Consider the following 27,154-nt stretch of genomic DNA (forward strand, 5'->3'; position numbering starts at 1 on the left):
AAAATGTAATAATTTATTTTGAAAAATGCATTATTTCAGAAGTTTCAAGAGCTGAATGTAAATAATGGTTCACATTCTTTGTTAGAAATCAATTTACATGACTTTCAGGTCCAGATTTACTAACAGCTTGCACCAGCGCAAGCCCTCTTTTGGCGTTAAAAAACTACTGTCAGGATTTACTAAAGACATGCAGTGTCCATGCCTCTTCATTGCTAATTTTTCAGTTATTTTTGCAGTTGACCTTATTGCATATGTATTTGTAAGAGTTTCCCTTTCAGATGCAACATTTATGGAAGTAGAGTATTTAAATGCAATTTTTATTTATCATGCAACGCAATTTACTAATGTTCGTGTTGGTCAATTTACTGTTAATTGTGCCATTATTTAACACCCAAAAAAAGCATTTCTCATTTTGCGCTTGACATGTTGAGAAAGTTGCTGCTAGAAGGAGAAATGGCAGAAAAGAGAGAGCGTGTGGTAGAAGGGAGAGAATTATCTCCACTCATGTTCATTTATCGTTCATTTTTCGTTATCCAAACATATAGTTTGCCAAGCCACATTATTTCTAATTTGCTGCACCAGATTATCATTGGCTCTGTTTGTTTGCGACCCTATCCCAATTTGCGTTGTTCTTTACTTTGCACACTGTCAGTAGATGCAGTCTCACGCTAATTTGTCCTGTTTAGTAAATCTGGCCTTCAAGTCATTTCTGATTATAGGTTTTTTTTTTTTTTGATCGACAAATAGCAGTTTCTACCCAATAAAACATAAGCAAACCAAACTGCTGTTCATTTGAATCATATTCCAGACTTTGGTGAGGCTCACATCTGACATAACAGATATTACACCAATAAAACAGACCAAACTTTGATGTTAAGTGGCCATGGGTCTTCACCAAAAGCCCTAAAGGTAAAATACTTCTAGGCACGTGTTAGTGTGTTACGAGGGCTTACCAGCAGCGCCGCTCTCCTGGCTGTAGCTGAGTGATGACGATCTGAAGGGTCTCAGCCGGAGGCTCTGAGCTCTCTGCTGTCGTGCGGCGTCACAGGTCTGATTTGGGTGCCACAGCTGTTTACAGTGGTAACAGAACTCCGTTCCGCAGCCCTCGCGACCACACGTGATCTTTGGACAGCTGGCACAACCGAAGGCAATGACTGCATACCTGTCAAATCAAACAGACAAATACTTTCACAGCTATACATGAGCATACCACAAAAGATGCATTAGCTCATACACATCTGAGGACACCCATCAAGCCAGAAAAATCAAGATTTATATTAGTACGATTACAGGAAACTAATTGTTTACTAATAATTCATGTTTGCTCATTATCTAAAACAAATATGCCATGTTATATAACTGCAGCTATCTGGTAACAGCATAAATGGATGAGTCTTTCTGATCAATCTAGATTAACAGCCCTGCTAATTTAAACTGATGGCATCATCAGTTGCCATAGGCAATGGTCATTATGACTCGACCTTTATTAATGAGAGCCTATCAAATGGAAGTTGTGCTTGTCTGCAGAGATAATGGTTGTTGGAAAGTCACAAAGGGGCAGATGGAGTTATCTCACAACAGTGACAGGATCACAATGCTAACTGATGTGTGTGCTAGGCAGAAAAGTTGCATAAGAGCCTTTAACAGTCATTATAATGTGATATAGCACTAGAGGTTGAGGAGCTTGAATGTGCACTACAGGATCAGTCAGTTATTCCAGCAACACAGACATGTTCTCAAAACCTCAAGAAAGAGTTGTATGTTTGCATGTGGACTGACATAATTACAATTTAACTTGATACAAAAGAAGCTATAACTCCTTGGTGCAAACCAGATGCCATTTGGCGAACTGTTGGTTTTCAGCCTGAGAAAAGACTCCATGACATCTGTTTCCACCAACAATGTGGTCTTTGTTTTTAGAGTTGCCCATATTTCTAGAAGTCTGAGAGTGTAAGAGTAAAGTGTAAGACCCCCCGTCTCATCTACAAATCAACCCTAACAAAAGACAGTAATGTCAAAATAAGGATAGTGATAGCACAAGAACAAAAGTCAAACGAGTTTTCCCCTCCACAGCACAAAGAAAGCACTGCATGTGCCACACAGCATGAAACCTGATACAAAGCCTTTCCGCTAAACCGAAAATATGTGCAGATTTTTAAACATTGCATATGTTTGTCTTCCAAGAGTGTAACCTCAGCTGCCCTGCAGTGCAACAATGCAGAATCAATGCAACTCACTCCGACTGCTATTCACATCAACTATGAACATGTCTGGCAGCCAGAAAGTGTCCAAATACTTTATCTTCATTCTGAACAGTGAGGCTATATAGTATTATTTTTTTAAAATCCCAAAATACTTTTTGCAAAATGTCTGCTTAAAGCATGCTTGTGCAACCTTTATTGCAATATTAGGGTCGCTTGCTTTTATCCTGTTATCTAATGCAGAGTTTTATAACCTGGGGGTCACCTGAGTTCTCTTGTAGCTCTTTACCACTGGAATAGTTCACAGTCATGTGAATTGGAGCCTGTCACGAACTGGCCACATATTTCCACAGACATGAGGAACGAACAGTGACGTATTGCTGCTATGTGTTGTTTACCTGACGATAAACAATCTAAAAATCAAACAGTGCATGTCCCGCTGTTTGTGCAGGCAGTGCGGCACTTTTGTTTTGCTGTTTACAGTATTGGGAGTGATTCTAGCATATCGGCAGCTCACGTAGACTCCCGGTACTATCATCTGTACATTCTCAAACAAGTTTCAACATATCTTCAAAAAGGACAAAGGCCGGGAACTTGCACTAGAACTGTGGAAAAGGGGTATTGGAGAGAGTCAAGTCCACTTTATTTTGGGGAACCAACTATGAGGCTATTCACACAGTTTGGATCAGCCAAAAAGACTCATGAAATCAGATAAAAGTTTGCATAAATCTAATAAACTGAATCTTCTGAAACCAGAGCAATAAACATCTGACTCACTAATTGGATATTTATATAATATTTAGTTAATATTTATACACCAACTTTCAAAAGTTTGGGGTCTGTAAAATTTTGTAATGTTTCTGAAAGTCTCTTATGCTCACAAGGCTGCATTTATTTAATCAAAACTACAATGAAAACAGTAATATTGTGAAATATTATAATTTAAATTAGCTCTTTTTTATTTGAATATATTTAAAATTTAATTTTTTCCTGTGAAGGCAAAGCTGAATGTTCAGCAGCCATTACTCCGGTCTTCAGTGTCATATGATCCTTCAGAAAGCATTCTAATATGCTGATTTGGTGCTCAAGAAACATTTCTTATCATCAATGTTGTTACTGAAATGTTATTATAACACTCTTTTCTCTGGTTCACCTGCATCTGATGTTTGGCCCTCAAGCACAAATGCTTTCAGGACAATACACAAGAGTAAACAAATACATGCAAACGTTCTGGATAGGAGGTGCACTTATCCATTTCTAGAAATCTCTTTATGATCACCCCTCAAAGCATACCACAATTTATAACAGCATCCTGCAATGACACATTGACTATTTCTTGCTTTCTTACATTCTTGTTAATGCTTTGATGCTTGTTTAAAAAAGTACTTAGCAAAAGTACCTAATTTATCTAGCTGGGGAGAGCTCTTTGTTAGACACAACAGACATCCTCTAAAGCAGAGGTCTTCAACCATGCTCCTGGGGACCCACTGTCCTGCAAAGTTTTTCCAACCTGCTTCAGCACATCTGCCTTTGTATTTTCAAGTGACTCTGAAGAGCTTGATTAGCAGCTTCAGGTGTGTTTGATTAGGGTTGGAACTAAACTTTGCAGAACAGTGGGTAGCCAGGAGCATGGTTGAAGTCCTCTGCTCTAAAGTGACAGTTAAAATAGTGCCTACTGAGAAAATAAACAAGTGTAAACGATTATCAAAAAGGACAAGGGAAAAAGGCAGCTCAAAAGGTTGTATTATCATTTAAACAGGGCACAGCTGGATGTAGATATGTGCAGAGACAAGTGCTTAGCATGACAAGACATGCTGCCAGGCTCTCCACTGGCCTGATAAAAGACTCCATTCAAAGTGACAGTGTCACCAGTGTCAGGCCTTCAAAAGCGCTGATCACAACACAATACTGTGCCTTTGGCTTGTGTAAACTTCAGATGACGTCCCAGACAGATTTGGCTCAGAGTCCAAGCTGAGCAAAAAGAGAAAAGCTGAATCTCTGCCCAATATCACAGTGCTCATTGTAATAAAGTTACCAATCAAAACTCGAGGCCTTTTTAATAAGAACATTTACACTACTGTTAAAAATTTGAGTCAATACTGTTATTTTGAATTTTCTATTCAAAGAATCTTTATTAAAAAAAAAAAAAAAAAAAAATTATCAGATTCTACAAAAATTTTAAACAGCACAACTGTTTTATATTAGTGTTTTTTCTGTAGCTTACGATACTCCTACATCCTACGGCATACATCATGCCAGGGGTTACTCTTGTACTGGAAGCTAGTTATTTTAGTGTATAAAGTTTTAAATACGGAATTTTCTCTTACAAAAACCCATTGCTTCACTTCAGAAGGCCTTTATTAACCCCTGGAGCCGTATGGATTATTTTTATGATGGATAGATGCATTTTTTGGGGCTTCAAAATCGCACACCCCATTAACTACCATTATAAAGCTTAGAAGAGCCGGGATATTTTTAAATATATCTCTGATTATGTTTGTCTGAAAGAAGATAGTCAAATACACCTAGGATGGCTTGAGGGTGAGAAAATCATGGGATAATTTTCATTTTTGGGTGAACTATCCCTTTAAGACTGTAGCTCGACTATGTTAAACATAATGTAGCTTAGCTCAATTATAACTGTGCATGTAAACATGCATATTGACACTTCTAAAGTCAATTTAGGTAAGAGGCTGTTTATAAATGCTTACACACACACACACACACAAAATGACCTCTACTTTTTCTAAGACTCGTGTGTCAAAACAAACAGCCCACAAATAAGCAAATACACACAACATGCAGACATAGCAGCTGTGGCAACACAAAGGCAGCTGTAGCAACATCACAGCCATGTGGTTAAACCAAAGCAACATAACCAGGGAAAAAAAAAAAAAGTCCAAATCCAATCACGCTGCTATAGCAACAGAATAGCATTGTGCTGTACTGGTGATGACATAATGCAACAGTATCACATAGGGTGTACAATAGGCATGAGACAGAGATTGACTGTATGATAACCTTAAGCAAAAATATCACGGTATCATGGTATTGCTATTACAGCTATAAAATGTCTAGGTAAAAAACACAATATATTTATTTCCAAGCAACATAGAATATTTGGAAAAAGTAGTAAACATGTATTTTAGGTTAAAGAATTAAAATAAATCATTTAATTCTTCTTAATTCAATTAAAATTATATAAAATAAAATAAATTCAGCCATTTAAGTGAGCCTAAACCTGCAGCTCAAAAATAACTAGAACAGAAATTGAATTATTTTCTGTAAAAAAAAAAAAAAAAAAAAAAAAAAAATTGCAGTCACTTAAGTGAGTTAAGCATGTGTTCAGCTAAAGATGATATTAATAGTAATAATAAAAATATTAAAAATTATTAATAGAGTTATTTTATGATATAATCATTTGTTATTTTTATATTACAGAGCAACAGTAAGATTACAATACTAATATTCATGATGTCTTTATTTCTTGCTTTCAAATGTTAAATCATTTAGCTTTTATTTTGACGGAAAACCACAGGGAGATCCAGGAAGATGTTTTTCTTTGACAACAGATCTATAAACTACATTCTCAGTACAGATGTTTGGTGCACGTTGCGTTCCTAAATGCAAATTATAAGCAACTCAAACACACAGCACTTGCAGAGCAGCATTTTCTGTGAATCGAAGCTAAAATCTGTTTTACTCCATGCAGCGCATCAGACTATACAATTCTATAATTACATCAACTAGGGCTGGACCAGAATATTGGAATATTCTAATATTCGTTTGGTAGGTTGGTATTCGATTTTCAATTTTGGGATTCGAATTCCGTGTTTTTTTTTTTTGCACATCTGGCATCCCCCTCGCGCTTGAATGTTTACAATATAAAATCTGGCGAAATACAATAATCTATTTTACAATTATCTTATATAACCTAGCCATTTTTAATATGATGGGCAGTTTAAGGAACGCAACCTTGTTATACTTAATAAATATAAATTGTCTTAGCCCTCTAATGTGTTCCCTGCAACTGGAGTATTCTCTGTCTGAAGCGCACAAATGCATGAACTCGTATTTTGGCTTTCACAACTGGCGCTTTATTCACCATGAAACACATGTAACTGTCTGTCGCAAATGTTGTGCCGTCCACAGCGTTACTTAAGAAAATAACTTTAAATAGCGACAGAAAAACAGAAATAACCCGCATACACGCGGTGCTCAAGTCGTTCGACAGTTCAACCGGGAGCGCGCAGCTCTTAAAGGGGCCACACCATATTTCTACTCGTTACACATGCCTTTATTAGAAAGAAGAATATCTTCAGCCCCCTCCCGCCGGAGCTTCAAATATTCGGTGCTGATTACTACCGAGCTTCGAAGCTCAACGGGTGAATAAGTGTTTTAGCGCTGATTTTTACTCGCATTTGGCGCTTTGAACCCTGGCGATCATGCTAAGTGTCCCGCAAATGGTGCTGCGAGCTTGCGCAGCTCTGTGAGAAGCAATCCGTGCATGAAATAAAGGTATTAGAAAATGTAACATTTTGCAGTTTATTAAGTAATTGTTAAGGTCATTTTGCGATTTCAATCATCAGACAGTACCAACCACCTCACTTCATCTTTTTCGATAGGGGAAAAAGTTTCAGGGGTTCACCTCCTTCTGCCATCCTACACACACACACACACACACACACACACACACACACACACACACACACACACACACACACACACACACACACACACACACACACACACACAGGTGACTGATTGACTGCTCACACCAACGGAAGGGGAGGGGTCATGTTTCTCACTACGCTGCACACAGCCTGGAGGATTCCTGCACTTTGTGTCTTTGACGCAACAAAAGAACAGCTCATACCGCAATATCGGTATCACGGAAAAATTTTGTGGTTTTGAAACCATGACGTTTTCAAACCGCGGTATACCTTGAAACCGGTAACCGGCCCATGCCTAGTGTACAATGCATAGATGTTACATCAACATCATAATAAGGGCTGTCACGATTCCTCGATTAAATTAGGAGTACTCGATTTTAAAAAGTCCTCGATTGCAATTTGTCCATGTCAATTAACCGGCTCTCCATCTCTGCATATGATGTGAGTTTGATTTTGCTCATAACATTCATCTGGGTACGCAACGTGCGCCATTTCACCAGATTTGCAATGTAAATCATTTATAAACCTAAGCCAACACAGGAGAATACATCAATGTTTCTAAATATGCAAACTGTTGTTCATTGTGACTTCAAAATAAAAGTTTAAACCCTCTCTCTGAGATTGCATGTTTTGATGTCCACACGTTCTTCTTCAAGAAATGACAGTGGCTGTAGCATTTCTATTGTAAAGAAGTGGTCAAATATTAAAGATTAAGTGGACATTTGAATTAAATGTTGTTTGGCCAATTTTAAACAAGGGCTTGATCATGCTTTAAAATGTAACAACAATCAGCAGGCTGTTGGCACCCTCTGCAGGCAGTTGTTATAATACGTAATGTACATAACTTGACTGTTTATATTAGCCTACGTACTGTATATTACATTAGGGCTTTTCAGACTGCTCTTAACCCCGGATTATCGTCGTTCTAAACACCGCTTTTAACCCCGGGTAAAGGAACGTTTTACACTTGTAATTTAGAAGCGGGGTTAGCACCGCTTTTTACCCGGGGTTATGAAACCCTGTAGTCTGAAATGTCAATTCAGGATAAACTCGATAGTACAGTCAGCAATACAAGGATGCAATGCTAGAGCTTTGTAAACAGGTCGCGTGCTGCGTTTATCCAATCAATGACATTGACACCGCAAATATGCAAAGAAGAACGTTAACCTGAGGTTTAGAAAAGTACAGTGTGAAACATCAGTTTATGAATACCCAGGATTAATTGTTAACTCCAGGTAAATTATGAGCAGTGTGAAACGTGAAGCAAGATAACCGAAGATTCTGTTTACCGGGGGGTTAGAATGAGCCAGGGTTAATTTCAAGTGTGAAAAGCCCTATTATTATTAAGTGTTGTTCAATAAAACCATATGATTATTTACTTTTAACACTTTATTTGAAGCAAATATTGTTGCCACATTGTTATTATACCTATGTATTTTAATGGTTATGGTTCACTTAGGTCTATTTTTATTACCACAAAAAAAAAAAGTTATCCGATTACTCGATTAATAAAAAAAAGATTTGTATTTCAAATAAATGTTTTTCTTTAGCATTTTTCTTTTTTTAAAAATGCACTTACCCGCAGTCCGGAGCAGGGCACCAGCGGCAGTCAGGGTCCGCCACCAGCCAGCGGCGCAGCATGAACTCCTCGTACTTCTCCATGAGTACACGGTCATTGAGTATCATGCGGATGTCATGTGGGTTGAAGCGCTCCGAGCACTCTGGGCAGCTGATGTTGACCCTGCTTTCAGATATCTCGATGCGTAGATACTGTCGGAGGCAGTCGGCACATGAGCGGTGGTGGCATGTCATGATGTCAGGGAAACGGTCTCTGGTGTGGCGCAGCAGGCACAATGGGCACTCCAGCAGCTCAGAGGTGGAGGCTGAGGATGAGGAAGATGAAGATGAGGTGGAGGCCACACCGGGTGCAGGCAGTGCAGAGGCATGGTCCTGCTGCTGGCACATTTCCGAGTGCACACTCTCCACACTGGTGATGCCATCCACTCCAGCGGCTAGTGCCCGTGATTTGCGGGATTTGGGGTCCCCACAGCGACGACGGAACAGTGAGCGCAACGAGATGCGGCGCTTTTTAGGAGTCTTCCGTACAGAGGGCAAACTGACGGATGAGGCGGCAGAGGGAAGGTCCCTCTCGGATCCCTGTTGCTGCTGATGCAGACTCATTTCTCCAGAGGAGGCACTGTGGTTTCCAAAGGACTGGGAAGCTTCTACAGGGAGGGCAGGGGAGGAAGAGAAGGAGGGGGAGGGAGGGGAGAGAGAGGGAAGGGGGGACAGGGTTTTCAGAAGGGAGTGCGAGGTGTTAAGACATGGTGGTGAACTCTCTGCAAGCTGCTCCCTTGAGCCAGGCAGCTGAAGTTGGGACGCACGTGTCAGTTTGGAGTCACCAGGCTGGATCTCGACCTGATCTGTGAGAGAAACAAAGACAGACCATCTCATTTGAAATATATTTTGTTGATGATTCTACATAATTTTCAGATATCAAAGCATTTATGACTACAATTTTTATAATAGATGCGACCATTTATTTTTAAAATGTAAGTAGTATGAGGAAAGATTATATGTGGCAGTGAAGATAGTAGGGGAAAGGGAAGTGGAGTGAAAGCAATTTTAATTTATTTAATTTGAAAATTAAATAAATTAAAGCTCATGTCATTCCAAAACTATAAGATTTTCTTCTGTTAAACAAGATATTTTGATGTTTTTTTTATGTCAATGTGCACTAAATCTGTTTAGTTATCAACATTCTTCAGAATATCTTTTTATTTTCCACAGAAGAAATAAAGTCAAACAAGTTTGGAAAGACATGCACATGAATAAATTTCATTTTTGGTGAACCGTTCCTTTAATGCTGAATAAAATTTTACAGAATGTCACTGATTACTCAACATATGACTCACTATAACTAATATATTTACACAAACAATATAAAACAATGTGTTTAAAAACATAGAATGGTGTATAGAAATACTAGTACATACTTATGCAATATGCAACAAGTATGCATAGTAGGGCTGTGTAAAAAATTGATTTCTCGATTTTAATTGATTCTTATTTTTACGAACCAATATTGATTCTTAAATCCCAAGAATCGATTAGTCTATCCTGTTTTCAGCTGATGAATGAACAGAACATGTAGCGTGCCTCCAATCCAATAAATGACAATAATCTTTGTGCTTTGTTACTTTTGATATGAAGCAAAGTCTCAGATTTCAAATCACGTCCATCTTATTATGAAATTCAAAAATAAATACTGTTTTGGCGCTGTTTAATGTGGCGTGACAGATCACTGTAGCACCTCAGAGAAGCGGCAGCACGGAGCACATGTGAACTTATCCTCTCCGCTTTAATACCAGTTACACCGCGAAATAAACATGAATAAACATCTAAAGGTATGTTACAAGATACAGTACAACTTACCGAAATCCATATCATGTCACATGAAATCGCTCAGTGTTTCAACTGTCTGTGTTTTCAACAGTGTTTCAAGACGTCATAAAACAGCTTGTAAACTATGTCACGTAACGTCACATTTACCTCAGAAAAACCATAGCCTATTCAGTGACCATAAACTCGTTAGTCAGCTAGAAAAATGAACTCTGGAGAGCAGCATTCTGATAAATATATGCACCGTTACATGTTCATTATAATTTTTAATGTTCTTCAATATTTAATGCATGTTTGAATAAATCAGTTATGACAGCCACGATTTAAATGTTTATAATTTTAAAAAAAAAAACGAACAAGAGTAGAAATATGGTTATGTAATTCAAAACGTTATTATAAAAAAATTACACTTCTTAAGTGTTTGTATAAAAATAAGTTAAATTTTAACCTTAATGTAGTACCAACCGACTCCCATGTGTAGTTTACAGCATTAGTTGAGATATTTTATTTTCCTCTAGAAAATTTGCCATGTATTGTATCTGATATACATCCAAAATAAATCGATATCGAATCGAAAGCATGTGAATAGAAATCAAATCGAATCGTGAAAATTGTGTCAATACCCAGCCCTAATGCATAGTAATTGTTCGGTTCAAGAATTTCATGTGAACAGCAAGTTAAAAGGTTGAAATTGATTCCTGCTGTCTGAAAACACTTTAAAACACTGCCAAGATGAGAAGAACTGACTCAGTGGAAAAGTTGATGAAAGGCTGAAAACAGCAAGTTCACAATAATGAAACAATTACAAAAAGACTGCAGAACCACTTTTGAACAGGGCATGACATCACTGATACTGTAAAAGGACAGAAGAAACTATTGCCACATAAACCATGTTAAGGAACCTGAGACAGCAGAACAGAATGTGATGAGAGAATGACTATCCTTCCCGTCATTCACAGATAAGTTCTTCTCGCCCTGCCTGCAGGCCTTTCACAAACACACCAGTGAAGCTGTGGTCTCTAACGCATCTGCTCTGCCTCAAGAGTTCTGAGCTCACGTTTCAGACCTCAACAGTAGTGATGAATCAAAGTGTGAGATGAAGAGTATCAGTCTCAATTGATTAGCACAAAGACTCTTAATACAAAATAAGGAAGAGACACATGAATCATCTGAGCTTCCCAAAAATGCAGCAGTCTGTCACATGAGAGGTCATGGGAATAACAGGACATTTACTTAATGACTCACAAACATAAGGTGCTTTCCACACACTCTCTTTGACAGTAAGCATTAGCTGTTTCTCTCTCTTATGATCCAAGACTCTCTGCTGCCTCTAAGCCGCCATACCAGAATTACTTCAAGCTTCGTGTCTGCAAATACAAACATACACTTTCCAGCTGGGTTTTTTCACACTCTCCATTCAAAACACACTAGCGTATTTGCTCATGTGCTTAAAGGAAGCAGACAGTCAGCCAAATGAGTCCCACTTTACAATCAATACACAATGCCCGAAAACAAAAGGTGTCAAAGTTTGATAGGAAATGTAATGAACATTCCAAAATGTTCAGAGACATATGCTGCATCACAATTCGCATAATATCCGACCTAAACAGTATTTGAAATTACAATTAGTTTCTTAAATCATAATATGATGAAATGAGTATCCCTAAGGTACCCGGATGTGTACAGATCCATGGTGATCCATGTGATCCAGATCCACTAAATACACTCTATATTGCCCACAACCCATTGTGCTTTGGAGAAGGATTCAATTCCACAAAAAAAAAAAAAAAAACAACAACAACAACAACAACATACTTTTAGAACATAGTACATGTAGAAAAACTGGAATGCAGAAAGCTGACTTTCAGACAGCATGTGATCGTGAATTCAGTTCTCTTTCACAGATTATTGCACTTGAATATTCAAAAATAGGTCAAAATGCACATCCTGGTGAGTATCCATGCAAACACAGTCAGGTATGCCTTCAGTGAACGTAAACAGATGAGAAAGAAATCGGGTGTGTTCCAATGTATTGGATCCGTGTGTCAGGTCTTGAAGAGACAGCAGCCTAATAACCTGCCGCCGTCTGTGTGTTTTAATGTTAATCAAACAACACAAAAAAAAAAGAGAAAATTACCCACTGCTTGACTGAATAACTTTAAAATTATATATATATATATATATATATATATATAGCATCAGTGTAAAGTTAATTTATAGAGTGAAGACTATGCAGTGCTTTTTTTACATTTAAGTTCTTTATGCTACTGTTAAATAGACCTGCTGTAGCCAACCTGAACATTTTAAAGCACTTTTTATTTCATTTAAATCTTTCTTATATTGTATTTGTCATTGATTGTAATTTGAATCTTTGCTTATTTTAAAGATAAAAATTTAAAATTTTATCTTAAGATAAAATAAAAATAACTATATTGTGATATAAAATTACATTAAAAAAAAATATTAAATTACTCATATCATGAAATAAGATGTGTCATATCACCCACCACCTATCCCAACCTGTTTAGTGAACAGAACCAGAATTGTGAAAGGTTAGTGAATGTGATTGATAGTGTTTTTTAAAATTATAAATCGCTTTTACTGTTGTTTTAGTTTTTTGCCATGAAATTTACATATTTGTTTTCATTTAGCACCTGTGCGCTGTTTTATTGTAAACTCAATTTGTGCAGACTAATTAGATGGTGAAAACAATGCAACAGGAACATGTTGGAGGCATGATGTGAATGTGTAAAGTCTCTGATTTTGTATGCAAAAAGAATTATTTGTGCTACCTACTAGGTTTCAGTTTCTGTTGGCTCTTAAAGAGAAAAATAAAAAATAAAAATAAATAAAAATCAGTTTTATAAGCATAAACCTTTATTATTTCACAGCCAGGCAGCTGATGAATCTCAACATTCAGTTAGTTGACCTGAGCAAGTTTAAGGGATTATTATTAACAGCAGATGCCAAGAGCTGCATCTGTGTTTATGTAATACAAGGAAACCGAGATACATGATTGTTCCAGCATGTTCCTGAATAACAACTGAAGGAAGAGAAGAAAAATTTAAATTATTAAACATATATATTTGGCCTAACATATGCTTTTACAAGTGTTCAATGCTGATTCCCTGTGTGCACCTAAAATACACCTAATACCACTCGGATAATCTGTCAAAACACACGTAAGGACACGTATGAACCCTTAAGACAAACGTCATGGCAAGCGGATAACATTCAAGAAAGATAAGATACCATTAACCACAGTGAAGATGCACATTACTCTCATTTGGGGTGCATCATATTCCCAACACAAAACAAGTACAGATAACATCTGCACTGTTCTGCTCTATGGGTTTAGTCTTGTCCTGATAACATGACTGGTATGTGCAAACAGATCTCGCTCATTTTATACATTTGCTTGTTGAGCTGATTAAAAAAAATAAATAAATAAATAAATAAAAAGAGCAAAGAAAGAAGTGAAACAGCTGACACTGTTGAACACATTCCCATGACACACCTACATTGTCTAACCGGTGTAGCATGCTGTTTATACATATCAACATTACTCAAATTTTTTTTTAGCTAATCAAGGACAATTTCCCATGCTTGATTTTCCCCAAGGCTGTAACAACTGTAAACATGTTTCTTGTTTTTAGATCTGGTTCTTTTCAAAAACGCTTTCATCATAAAACTAGATATTAATGGCATATTATAACCCAAGTGAGACATCTTTCCATGGAACTGGTGTATGTGATGAAACAGCAATAAAAGTAATCAAAAGCATTTGCTTTTAAAATTTTAGTCCTGGTGCATTTATGAAGAAATATTTTAACGTTACAGTAAAATAAAAAGTAGCAATGTTCCAGTGAGGGGTCTTTGTTTACAAGAAGGGTCTTAGAGAGTTCATGTAAACACAGGAGGAGTTAATTACATCTGTAAGAGCGTCACAGAATTTCATTTAGTGGGTGTAAACGCTTTTATAGTAAACAAACACACACTGTGTCCCCAGAGACAACTTACAAACAATCCCGCAGGACAAGCCGGTGCAAAGGAAAACCATTTTCTGAACATTGTGTTCTTATCACAACCACAATCTTTAACTACTCAGAATCTGTTTATATGCGTCATAAAGAGTTTTAGATGGAGCTTAGCATGGCACACCTTAATAAATGCGAACTACCAAGAGCAAACTAGCAGTGCAACATTTGTTTTTATAATACCAAGTCTAGGGGTGGGCGATATGAGCTTAAATTCATATCACGATATTTTGCACTGTCCAGATGATATCGATATTATATTGCGATATAAGAAAAAAATTGGAATCACATTTTAGTAGACTTTAACTAGGTGTGGGAATCTTTAGGCACCTCACGATTCGATCCGATTCCGATTCTGGGAGTCACGATCCGATTCCAAAATTATTCTTGATACTTTTTTTCTTTTTAATTAATTTGTTTATTAATCTTATTATTTTAATTACATACGGAATTGTAAGTACTTTTTAAATAATTATAAGTAAAAAAAAAAAAAATACATTAATACAACTGTATGTTAAGAATTTTATATAGGGACATATATAACATTTCAAAACATAAAAGCAAGTAGCCTAGTAAAAAATAAAGAGGAACAACGAAACATTACAAGCAATAAAGAGTGCTTTCAGAACATTTTCCATTCAAGAGATGCAAATGATTTTGCATTTTCTCAGCGTTACGGTTGTTTGATTATTACTGATGACATACTGTAGCAGGAGATCTATAAGCTGCATCCAGAATAATGCACAGATCTCTTTTGAAATATAAGAAGTTTCTGTCCTGTCTGTCTAATACTTTAAGACATAACTGACTGTGTTTATATTAATTTCATGTCATAAAAGTATTTTGAGGAAAAAAGTACATTTAGGCACTAGTCGCACACAGCCGCACGTGTGAGTGCTCTTCACAAAGCGCACGTGAGAATTTGAAATCGAATGCAGCCTTCTGTCTGAATTTCATATTTTTAATAAGCCCACGGCATTCCAAACAACATAAATGATGCCTTCGTAGACCATTTGTGCGGAAAATAGGCCTACCGGCGGGCGAGAACAAGCAAAGTCCGCGTTTTTCACAGCTCTCTCATACCCTGTGCAATGAATCCCGTGAATGTATAAACTTAATTTACTGTTTATCTAATGGATTTGTCCAATGTATTTGAATTGACAATTAAAAAGCAATCTCCACTTTTAGAAGGAAGTAAAACTCAAAAAAGCCCATGCAAAAAATCCGTTGAGATTTTTTACGTTGTACTCTAGCATTTTGGTTCTGGTGAAGTGCAACCACACAGCAGGGCTGCAACTAACGATTATTTTGATAATCGATTAGTTGCCGATTATTTTTTCGATTAATAGGATAAAAATCCTAATTTTATTTATTTTTATTTTATTGACAAAAAAAACAAAACAAAAACAAAAAAAAAAAAACACAGTATTGCACATCCTGCCCAATGTACTTCAAACAAATGTGCCAATCAAATGCTATGAAAACATACGGTGCTTAATTTATTAGACTACCTGTCATAATAAAGAGAACACATATTTTAGGATTCTTTCAAACTTGTTTAAAACTAAAAATTGTATTGCCATTTATTAGGAAAATAAACTGAAACAACTAAATAGTTTCTAAATAATATTCACAGATAATATCCAAAAAAAAAAAAAAAAAAAAAAAACTTAACAGTCTCTGTTGTTATTGACTGTAATTGGGAATCTGAAAAAAACAAACAAAAAAAACTATGAAGTGTTTTACTTTTTCCTGCCTTTCTTGTAAAACAGTAAAATAAAAAAATTCATGGATAACAACAATAAATATATTGTAGCTTTAGAAATATAAAAATACTGCTGTAACTAAAGAGCTTACACATACTGGTGGATTAACTATTACAGAAACATGAAAAATGATTTTAGCACCAATACTGATAGTTTAGGACAGCTGTGGCACAAACCATACATTGGGTGTCTATTAACTTTAGCACTGTATATAGTGAATATAGTTTAAATCTCTACTCTACATTAAAAATGAAGATAGTAATTAAGATAATAAAGAAAAACAAACTCAGTGTTAACCAACAGGCAAGATAAATGTTTTGCAGGAACACACACATTCACTTCGGACACAAGCACCTCTTACTGTCATTTCTTTATCCTGTAAACAGGCTATAAGAAACATCTTACATTTATATTAAATTACATGTTGTTATCCCTTTACAGTTACTACTCTCATAAAATACTTGAATGACATGTTGATTTTTAAATCTAAATTTAACTTTAAACAACAGATATTTCAGAAATTTCCGCCTGTCTGACGCGGATGCGCGCGCCGACGCTCATTCAGTAAAGTTTGAAGTTTAATGCAGACTGTCAGGACAAGCCTTTATGCAAAATGTAAATGCTCATGTGAATTTGTAACATTTACAGATAAGGATATAGACGTAGAATGAACGTTCTGCGCTGAGGATGCACATGCATCTGTCAAAGTGCCTGACGGGGCAAACCATTACGCTAATGAATTAGCTTGAAGCTTAAAATAAAGAATTCTCATGTTGTGATCAGCTTTGATCACGTACCTTTCCCGCAGCTGCTCAATCTGTTTCCTTCACTATTTTTAGATGCATTTTCTCCATAGAAATGCGTTATTCAGTGCTGTAATTTGACGCGACTGGCGGAAGTCTTCCATGCACGGTGGGCAGACCAGACTAATCAATAATGAGAATCGATGTAGATGATTTTCATTATCGATTTTATCGAATAGTTGTTGCAGCCCTACCACACAGCTAACATTGTAGCATGTTGTGTGCATGAAACAGATGCTGTCATGGTCAAAACACACCACTGGAGTGCTAAGCCCTCCAAAACCATTATGCAGAAACCAAAAGTTTATATTTTGCCATTTCCACCAATTTCTGACATTACAGTGCATCACTAAAGCAAACCCAAAAAGTTAAGCTAATTAATAGAGCTGGGTGATATGACCAAAAATATTATCACAATATTTTATTTCCATTTTATTTTTCCCTAAATTCTGCGTTTTCCATTTTATTTTCTGGGGATTCTGTGTTTTATGATTTCATACAAATGTATATACATTTTAACAATTTAATCAAGCTTTTTGAAAATATAATTAATTTACAACAAAACAAAATTTGTCAAATAAGATGCTGCACAACAGAACTGTATAAATTTAAAACGGATGAATAAAATCAATTTCATCTGTTTAAATCAAATAGAAAGTATGAAAACTAACCAAAAAATAAAAATAAAGACGGGTCAGAATAAAGTGAAATCCATAAAACCTGAAATCCTTCCTGCTGAATGTACCATTCAAATTTGCAACTCCATTTCTCACATATGGAAGCCATTTGGCTCATATAAAACAGCAGCCAGCATCATAAAGAGCAGCTCACATAAGCGAGACATTTTAAGATTTATAGGGCCACTATAGTAACGTCTGACTCCATGGAAGCATGTAAACCAACTAAGTTGCTAAGAAGTTACCCTCTACCCAAAGCGACTGAAAAAAAAGCAGTCAAAGCAAAAGCCAGGGCGGAGACACCAGCACAGTATAAAACATTCTACCTTCCGCTCCATTTTCCAGTCAGCTGAGGGCCGGGAGGAAATGATGTCAGCAGCTAAGCATTTTGTGAGGCTAAGTTCATCTGCTCTGGGTTTGTGTGTTCACCAAAAGACCAAATAGGCTTTTCTTCATCAGCACAATTGCGGATTATGCCAGCAGGAGCGCTTGCCACTGTCCCAGCTGCTTCAGGATGGACGGACACACACACGGACACACACACGGACACACACACGGACACACACACGGACACACAAACACACCTCAGAAGCTGGCAAGCATACTATGTGCAGCTCAGGAGAAGCAGGCATGTATACAGAATGCAGTGGGATTTCTGTAATGAGCTTATTAAAGCAATTTCCGAGAGCATTCTTCACTGAGGACAGACTTCCTCACCGTGACAACGTACATTCGGTCTACTCCTAATGCCCGCCCTGTTACTTCCCGATCACTCACCATGTTTCACCTTGTATGATCACACTGATATTTATACTGGACACAGAGCTTTGATCAGATATTAAGCATGACACACCAAATCCAAAAGCCCTGAGCTTTCTAAACTGCTGTCAGCTGAGCAGCTAAAATAAAAGGCTTATTCAGGTTTGGTATAATCCGTCTCCATTCCAATCTAACCGTAGAAAGTACACAGGATACTTAACAAGGACAGGTGGAGCTACAACTAGTGTTCAATGGCCCTTATACAATATTTACCAAGCAAAATGACCTCTGGCTCTGCTTGTGCCAAGAAGAGACATAAAACCAAAATAGCTCAGTCTCCTGTGCATTTGCATACAGAACAGAACGAACAGTTAAACATCAATACTTTGGCACTGTTGGGGAGTTAAAAAAAGTAGCTGCAACTAAACTTTTTTTTTTTTTTTTTTTTTAAATCAGAGTATTGTGATAAATGTCACCCTTTATTGCCCAGGCTGTACACGAGATTAACTAAAGCAATAATCTAACATCTTCCTAAAAAGTTTTCACACTCAAAATGGTATTTGAAGGTATAAGTCATTCATTCGGTAGGATCGCTTGTCAAGTAAGATGAATATTTAGCAAAAAAACAAATTGTATGAAAATACACGTTCATTACATTTATATCTCAGTTATATCCACCTTATTTTGCAACACAAAAGTAAGCTACTTTCCGTGAATGCTTAGTAAGTGAATGCTTACTTCCGATTTATTAGCCACTATAAGTGAATAAATAATAATTACAAAATGCAGTAAACTGTAAAACTACTTAATGATTGGAAGCGGATGACACCGGAAGCCTTGCACATTCAAGCAGATTACGACTGTTTCTAAAGCACACATCTACTGTTGAAAACTAAGCTCAGAATAGATTTGAGAGAGAATCGCGATACATACGGAAAATATCAGAATTGATCCAGAATCATTTCTCGATTCGCAATGTATCAATGTATTGTCCCAGCTAGAGCTGCACGATTAATCATAAAAAGATCACGATCTCGATTCAAACACCCACGCAATCTTATTTTTTTAACGATAACGATTCGCCCACGTCTATTAAACCTTTGACAGAATCATACTGGTACATTCTATACCGGAATTCATACCGGTACTATGTTATGCATCTTATGCGGCGACAAGTGCCTGTTAAAAAAATGTGTGTCATTGAACTCATTCATTCAAAAGATTCTTTCAAAAAGACTGATTCATTCAGTAATAAAACAAGTATTTATTAATGAGTCATTGAATTAATTCAAAACCATTTAATTTAATTTAAAAAAATTTCCAGCAATTAATATTTTTGTCAGAACCTAAATAAATTTCACACGTTTTTGTTTAGTTGTACATTCATAATCGTGGAAAAATCATGATCTCTATTTAAAACCAAAACAAATCATGATTCTCATTTTATCCAGAATCATGCAGCTCTAGTCCCAGCACTACTGTCTTACAGCTATAACGATAATGATATAGAGAAAGAACATAGTTGGGATCACTCTCAGAATGTTTTTTTTTCCAGCTGCTGAATGATAAAACACTAAGGCCTCGCACATTTAAAATGGCAGACGACATTGCAGAGTTAATCGACGAGGTCCAGAAAAAAGCCACCGTTTGAAAAGTCAAACCCCCTTTTCTAGGATACTTTAAAGAAAATGGATATATGGAAAACAATCGGTCATACCCTCAGAATAAATGGTGAGAAGTATTAACGATATATGCCAGACTAGCAAACAGTGTAACATAAAATTAACTCAGGTATCCAGCACTAGTTTCGACAACATTGTCTTGCTTCCTTTGAAGTTGCAGTAAAAAAGACTAGGCATTGTTTTTTTGTTTTTTTTCTTATTCCACTATATTGACTTCATCAGCTAAATTCACTGTTAGATTAGATCGATTACACTAGTTATTCACTTGAAACATAGCATGCGGAGGACATCTTCTGGTTAAAGCCATGTAAATGCAAATATAAATCAGGCTGCAAAAAAAAAAAAAAAAAAAAAAGATACTATCCCCAAAAATAGCTGCAATGTATATTAGTAGCTCATTAGTAACTTATTAATTTATCAGAAGAATGGCTTGACTATAGTGAACTGAAATTATGATTGGTAAGCGACAGATTTCAAGTAGCTTCTTCCACAACTTTGCCATTATAATATCATGATCACTCTAGCTGGTGAATGATAGGAATACTGCTGTAGGTTGAGTGGCTAATCTAAAAGGAGCTTCACTCTCAGATCCTGAATGAAGGACGGAGATTAAGACGTCACCTCCTGATCCAGACGCTGCCAGTTCAGCTGGCCTCCCCAGGTCATTCAGCAGTAAGATTTATCTTCAATTGATGAGAGCTAAACAGAGACTTTCTATATATGGCTGCTGTACACACTGTCTGCTGGGGAAAGTGAAGCTGAAAATATCAACTGTGTGTGTTAGCATGAATGCGGAAGTTTAAAATTAAACTTTACTGGCAACTGTATAACAAACAAAATGAAACAATGTAAAACGCAGTCATGCCTCTGCATCGAAAGAACTGCATTCATGTGGCTTTCATAACATGTTTGCCTTCGTCTCCAGATATAGAGCACTCTTGCGAAAGTGAAAGTGTTCGTGTCAGATTTATCTGTAGCTTTTAGGAAATTACAGCTTTCATGTGATATGATGTAAATGCACAAGTGGCTTCCATTGAGAAATTCAGTGTATATATTATCAGTTGTGTTTATTCTTCTACATGAACGCCAAGTGATTCCTGTTCGTTGTCCTTTTCAAAAGGGCAGATTCTGTTTACAGTACATAGTACTAAAGCCCTGCCAGATTAAAATTCATAGAAATGGCGATACATAGACACTATGTACACACTTCCTTTAACAAACACGTGTCTCCCTGGATTTCCTGAACACTGTTTCACAAGACGCAGTCACCACAGAAGCAGAGGAAACACTCCCATACAGAAATGCGGACAAAGAACAGAAAAGCATTTTCATACAATGTACAGAAAACTTTGGCACATGGGTACAAGTAAACTTAAAGTAAAATGCAATTACAGCGCTATTTAGACAAATATAAAAAAATAAATAAATAAATAAAAAACAGGGGCCTTAGGGGCCATACACACCAAGTATGCCAACTATAAAGCTAACTATAACAATAACTATATTAGCATCCACACCAATGCACAATAACTTTAACTGTACACCGCAGTCATCTTGTATGCAAATAAATGTAATGTAAACGTTTGAGCTCTTTAAAGTCGATTAGCTGTAAATGTTTTTATAGTTCATCAGCTAGAAAAAAATTATTCTGATAAGAAATTCCACTGATATAGGCCTAGTTCTTCAGTACTGTTACCGTTATAATTGTCATGTGGACTTCTCTATTCTCACAGAATTAGAATGATTGTTAATAGAGCCTGACCGATATATCGTTTTGCTGATTTTATCGGCCCGATATGAGCCTGTCGCCAATATGCCACCTATATGAACACTTATTTTTACAGATCATATAACGCAGATAAAATGGTTGTAAATGGTGTGATTACGCAGTTTGTCCAGCAGAGCGCACTCCATTGTTCGTTACTGGCACCAGCCAACCCTTTCACTTCAGTAAAGAGGTCTCTTGTTCGGGCAGCGGCAAGCAGTCAAGCAGTGTCTTCACGAGAGTCAAAGTGTTATCTTAACGGTAAGTTGCTAACTAGTTTGTGAAATACACAAAACTTACTGTAAAGTTAATAAACAATTTCAATATAAGTCCGTCCAATTTAACATTAGCCCCGTCCCTTAAAACTGCAATGTCACTCATGCATAACACATCGCTCACATCACATATCCTAAATTAGCATAGTTTGTCAGTACAGTCAGTTAACGTCACAGATTGAAAAGTTAGTATCTTTCTGCAGTCAAATAGACCGCAGCGCAGTGGTGGCTTGAGTCTGTTGAATGGTGATTTAACGCTACGTTGTCACCTAGTTAGTGAAACGCGCTGCTATAAAGTAAACAAACATGTCCCCATCTTTTACTCACAACGAGCTTATCATACTCGTTTGCTACATTAGTAGGATTTCTGCGATGCAGAAAACGCGGATGAAATCACGAAATCCAGTCATAAAACGGATTTTACTGCATAACACGGAATTTGTCATATTTTTGATGAATAAATAAAAAACAGGTCAGAACACTTAAATCAAATCGCAATGTAGACTAGTGTCTGAATATTAAACTGCAAAAAGACTATTTAAATATGACCCTCATGTTCATTTGATTACCAGAAATAAATACCCTGCCTTCATTACATATCTTTATCATGTCAGTATAAGTGTTTGATCACCACATTTGAGTGATCATTACAAAAAATGTGTTTATGTATATATATTCTGTTTATTTATATATGGTATTCAATAGGCTTGCACCGCGGTTCATCCCAAATCTGACAACGCATATAATATGGTTTGCTGAAACAACGTGTAAAACAGACAGACGGATTCAGCTAATGTATGTTTCAGTCGATGGATATGCATTCTAGTTTCCCAATACGTTACAACAGCGACGATCAAAAGAACATGGACAAAACAGTCACTTGTTGTAAACAAATGTTGAATGATGTGCCGAAAGCTCTATGAGCAGTCATTTATGCCGTCATCACCCTGGTGTTGATAGCGTGCGAGCGCAGGTGAGACCTGAACATCTCACGTTGCTATCTGTGTTTAAACTAAACTCATTTAAACCTTGCCAATTTACATTCAATTGTAAGACGTGAAAGAACTCGCGTGCGCTGTGAGATTTGGAGATTTGGAGATGGAGAGCCGAGTCACAGCGCGCAAATACTCTTTCAAGTCTTGCACCTAAACAGACAAATTCACACAAAAATTATGTCAACATGCCCATCTTAGCGAGTATCCTAACAAACATTGTAGGTTATGTCTTAGGAGAAAAACGAGACAGACAACGCATGTGTATCAGTATCAGTGTACTGGATCTTTGAATTATGTCTTAAAGGGAAAGCAGTCTAATATTCCTGCTCTCTGTGTTTTAATGTTAATCGAACGACAAAGCACGAAGAAAATCACTCTTGACTGAATAGCTTTTGTAACTTCAATAATGTTTCAAAGAACTTTATGCGCAGTGTTATTTTATATTTGATTACTTTATTCAATTTCTGTACCTGAAAGCTGTTAGATACCTGAAAAACCTGTAAAGCTTTATTTTATTTGTATCTTAGCTCTCATGTATTTATTTGTGTTGTTTCTTGTAATTGTTTTTATTTTCTTTATCCTTATTTGACAATTGTCCTATTTTTTACTGAACATGGCACATACCGAACTGTTCCGAAACCGTGACACTAAAACCGTGATACAAACTGAACCGTGAAAAATCTGAACCGTTTGACCCCTAGTATTCAATATACAGTACCAGTTTTGACTGGTACTGAACTATAATATAGACAAAGAATATCAGCCGATATATCGACAGACTTTTTTTTTTACTTACTAATATCGGTATCGCCCCACAAAAACTCATATTGGACGGGCTCTAATTATTAATTGACTCAACTACATTGAATTCTCAGCTCGAATGCAAGTCATAAGAGAAATTAAAAAGTAACTAGTCATTAGATAAGTGTCTGCAGCACGGATCACTGCCACTAAGTCTTTGAAACCACTGCATTGTGGGAGCCTATGATGAGCGCACACATAAATGCTGTGGTTACTTTAACGAGGCCCTGACCTCTGCACACAAAGAATTCATCAACTACATTACGAAATGAGAACCAATGCTTAAACTCTCATACCCGAGGCAGCAGGCAAAAACGTGTCTCTACAGCAAAGATTCAGTACATTAATTCTTGTAGGAAAAAGTTTTCCATGACATTAAACTGTGTTAACACACATTGGCCATAGATGTACTATAACAACATCCCTTGCCATTTTAAGGCATGTCTGGCCTTCAACATACACAACTCTTATTAGCTCAGTTTAGTGTGTGTTTAGTAAGCCACCTGACTTCAAGGCACTTCCAGCTCAGGCATAAAGCGCCCATTGTTCTCCCACTACGCAGAGAGAAACAAGCCCAAGACTTTGATTAAGGTCAAGAACAAGACCATGGGGAATTCGTAAACAAGATAAATACGCACGGATCTCAACGTCAGACTGGTTTGCTCCCAAAGAACTTCTTCATAACCTTCTCAAGCAGATCCTCTGCTCATTTGTAGTCATCAAACTGGTTTAATAACCTGGGGCAGAGTGAGATCATCTAGATTGAGGAAATCTGAATCTTGATCCTACATAAAAGACTGCTTTGCATTTAATGGCACATAATGGTATCAGTAACTTTTAATGTGACAATGCCTACCGTTCTACTTTAAAATGCTCCCGCAAGTGTTTGAGTTAGCGCTTCAAAGGTTTCTATTTACGTGTTTTCGCAGCGTGGAGCAATGTAGCCAATCACAAACATATCTGTTGAGCGTGTGAACGTGATGGCCATTCAAATGTGTTTAGTTAGTTAGACTCTTTTTGCTCAGTTTTGTAAGCTCATTTTATAACGAATCCTTTCATTATAACCAACAAAGTATAAATACGATGTCAAGAGAGTCATTGCACAGCTTCATTGATTGACACTGGAGTTTTCGCAAGAGCTGAACTTTGTGTACCTTACATTGTAATTGACAGCTTCAGTGATTATAATGCCAGCAATCTTTGCTCGCTTTCTGTATATAACATATATTTTTCATGCTGCTAACTACACATTGCAAAGTATATGGATTGACAACTGTATTTAAATGCGTGACTGAATACGACAGACAGTGATAACCATAGCAATGGACGGACCATCAACCACTATGACAAATGTCTGTGGTCAGCCGTTGCTTCTCTGGGGCTCAATAAGATCTGTCTCCTGTTGGTTTCAGATCAAAATCAGACCACACTGGTAGACATTAAAGATAAGCTGCTTTCATACAGGATTTACACCAAAATCCTCTATTTCGCCACTGCCAGAATGATGTAAATAGACCTAACTTGAGATCTTCATTGTTTTGGCACCCATTGTTTATGACACCCAGGTATGTTCACCCACAACTCATTTCTTTATCCGACACCTCTAACAGCAACCCAGACAAATACGTCAAAGTGGGTGCTGAATCAACATTTACACCAGACACAGGTCAACACCTCTCGACCCACAGTTTCCATAGTTCTGAGATTAACACTAGTTTTAGCTAAAACAGTTGCGGGAATCCTACAGCTATGATCCTAGAAACTAATCTGCTCATTCTCACTATTACTATAACTCTCTTGGGGAAGTTGGGGAACAAACCTTACACTAAATCAGCCTTTGAACTCATACTGGATGACGTAAGACTGCCATTTATCAACATATCTGAATCCTCATTTACAGCAAAACGCACTCGATTTCTAACGAAGTGTATTAGTTCGAGCAAGATAAGTTAGCTATTACAGGAAATAAATCCAACGTACAACATGTAACAGCAACAGTCTCAATACACTGAGAAAATGACTACAATTTGGCGTACAATACATATTAGGCGTGTAATCTTTTGCAAAATAAACCACTAAGCCATTAACAATGAAAACGAAAAACAATCTCTCTGTATTATGCAGATCAAAGGTTTAGTGACATCTAACCGCAGTGATAAAGCGGATAAATGTTTTATTTTAACAGACTTCCTGGTTACAAAGGAGTGAATTTAAACTGAGCAAACAGAAACAAATGGACAATGCGATAACTGGCTACATGCCTACGGTAGGTCCATCTAATGTCGGACGCACCACAGGCCCCTTTAAAGCGATTTTACTTCCCTACACACTAGCTAGCGGGCGTTTAACATCAAATAGACGCTTATTTGTTGTAATAGGACAAATGTGAAAATCGTCTTTGCGTAATATAAGTGTAAATGTTCGCTTTCACATTCGCCAGCGAGAGCGAACTGTGAAAGCGAACAGACGACCGTTAGCCAAACCGTCAAACTAGCCTTTTATTTCATGAAATACAACGGCGACTCACCTTTCAAGTCATCCACGTAAAAGCATTTCATTCCAGGTAACAATTAAAGGCGAAAAACTCCGAGTGTGGTGTAAGAAGAAGGCTACTTTAGGGAGTTGTTTTGTCGGGCTGAAGTCGGGCCGTTCTGTGTCCCGTCCTCCACTCGCTCACTCGCTCTGACTCACTGGCATCCGTCTCGCTCTCTTCTCACATATCAGTTCAAACTCAAATCTCGCGAGAGTCGACGTGCATTCCTCAAAGCAACAATAATTGTAGAAAATCAAATCTTCTTATAATGTTTACATAAATCCATTTCCCCAAACTCGAGGTGTTTGTACACTGTTTTAATCCATCGTGTTTCTTTGCTTGTTTCTTAATCTGTCAAAAAACCTCTGAAATGATTTTCTTTATCTTAAATATGACAGCTATACGTTTATAAATGAGGTAATTAATTGATGTCCTTTTGTTTAAGATACTGTTTTTGTAATAATATTTTTACAAGTTTATTTAATATTTTAAGTAGGCTTACTTAATATTTTTTAGCTGTACTGAATCCCCCGCCCATTTAGGTTTTCTGCATGCTTTTGAAAAATAAAAAATAAAACCAAATGAAGCAAATGTGTTCTCATGCTTATTTCAGAAAAGACACGAATCAATCAAACATAAATGCAGAAAAATAAATATAGCAATTTGTGACAAGTATGATAGTTTCACAACCTTTTTTTCATTTTTACCTAATATTCTTTGAAATACCTTGGCATATGGTAATCATTCTTGACCATAGTATCAAATATTATATGCTATAATTTGTT

The 27,154-nt window shown here is 36.8% G+C and overlaps 1 protein-coding gene across 6 annotated transcripts in view; it reads right to left on the reverse strand.

Annotated features, from left to right (window-relative positions):
- rnf19a (ring finger protein 19A, RBR E3 ubiquitin protein ligase) overlaps positions 1 to 26,551 on the reverse strand; it is a 37,963-nt gene extending 11,412 nt beyond the window's left edge. For 5 of the 6 annotated variants that reach the window (XR_007926356.1, XM_051871760.1, XM_051871759.1 and 2 more), the window contains exons 1-3: positions 26,364 to 26,551; positions 8,454 to 9,297; positions 954 to 1,162 (exon numbers count right to left, since the gene is read on the reverse strand). Coding sequence is in view for 5 of the 6 variants with exons in the window: in XM_051871760.1 (XP_051727720.1) it covers positions 954 to 1,162; positions 8,454 to 9,297; positions 26,364 to 26,394 (1,084 nt within the window). In the remaining variant the exon portion in view is untranslated. Of the gene's footprint in view, positions 1 to 953; positions 1,163 to 8,453; positions 9,298 to 24,474; positions 24,574 to 26,363 lie in introns of all 6 variants that reach the window. The other variant, XM_051871762.1, reaches the window with a different exon arrangement.
- Between the last annotated feature and the right edge of the window lie 603 nt (positions 26,552 to 27,154).

Source organism: Ctenopharyngodon idella, chromosome 19 (genome assembly GCF_019924925.1).
Source record: "Ctenopharyngodon idella isolate HZGC_01 chromosome 19, HZGC01, whole genome shotgun sequence".
Classification (NCBI taxonomy): domain Eukaryota; kingdom Metazoa; phylum Chordata; class Actinopteri; order Cypriniformes; family Xenocyprididae; genus Ctenopharyngodon; species Ctenopharyngodon idella.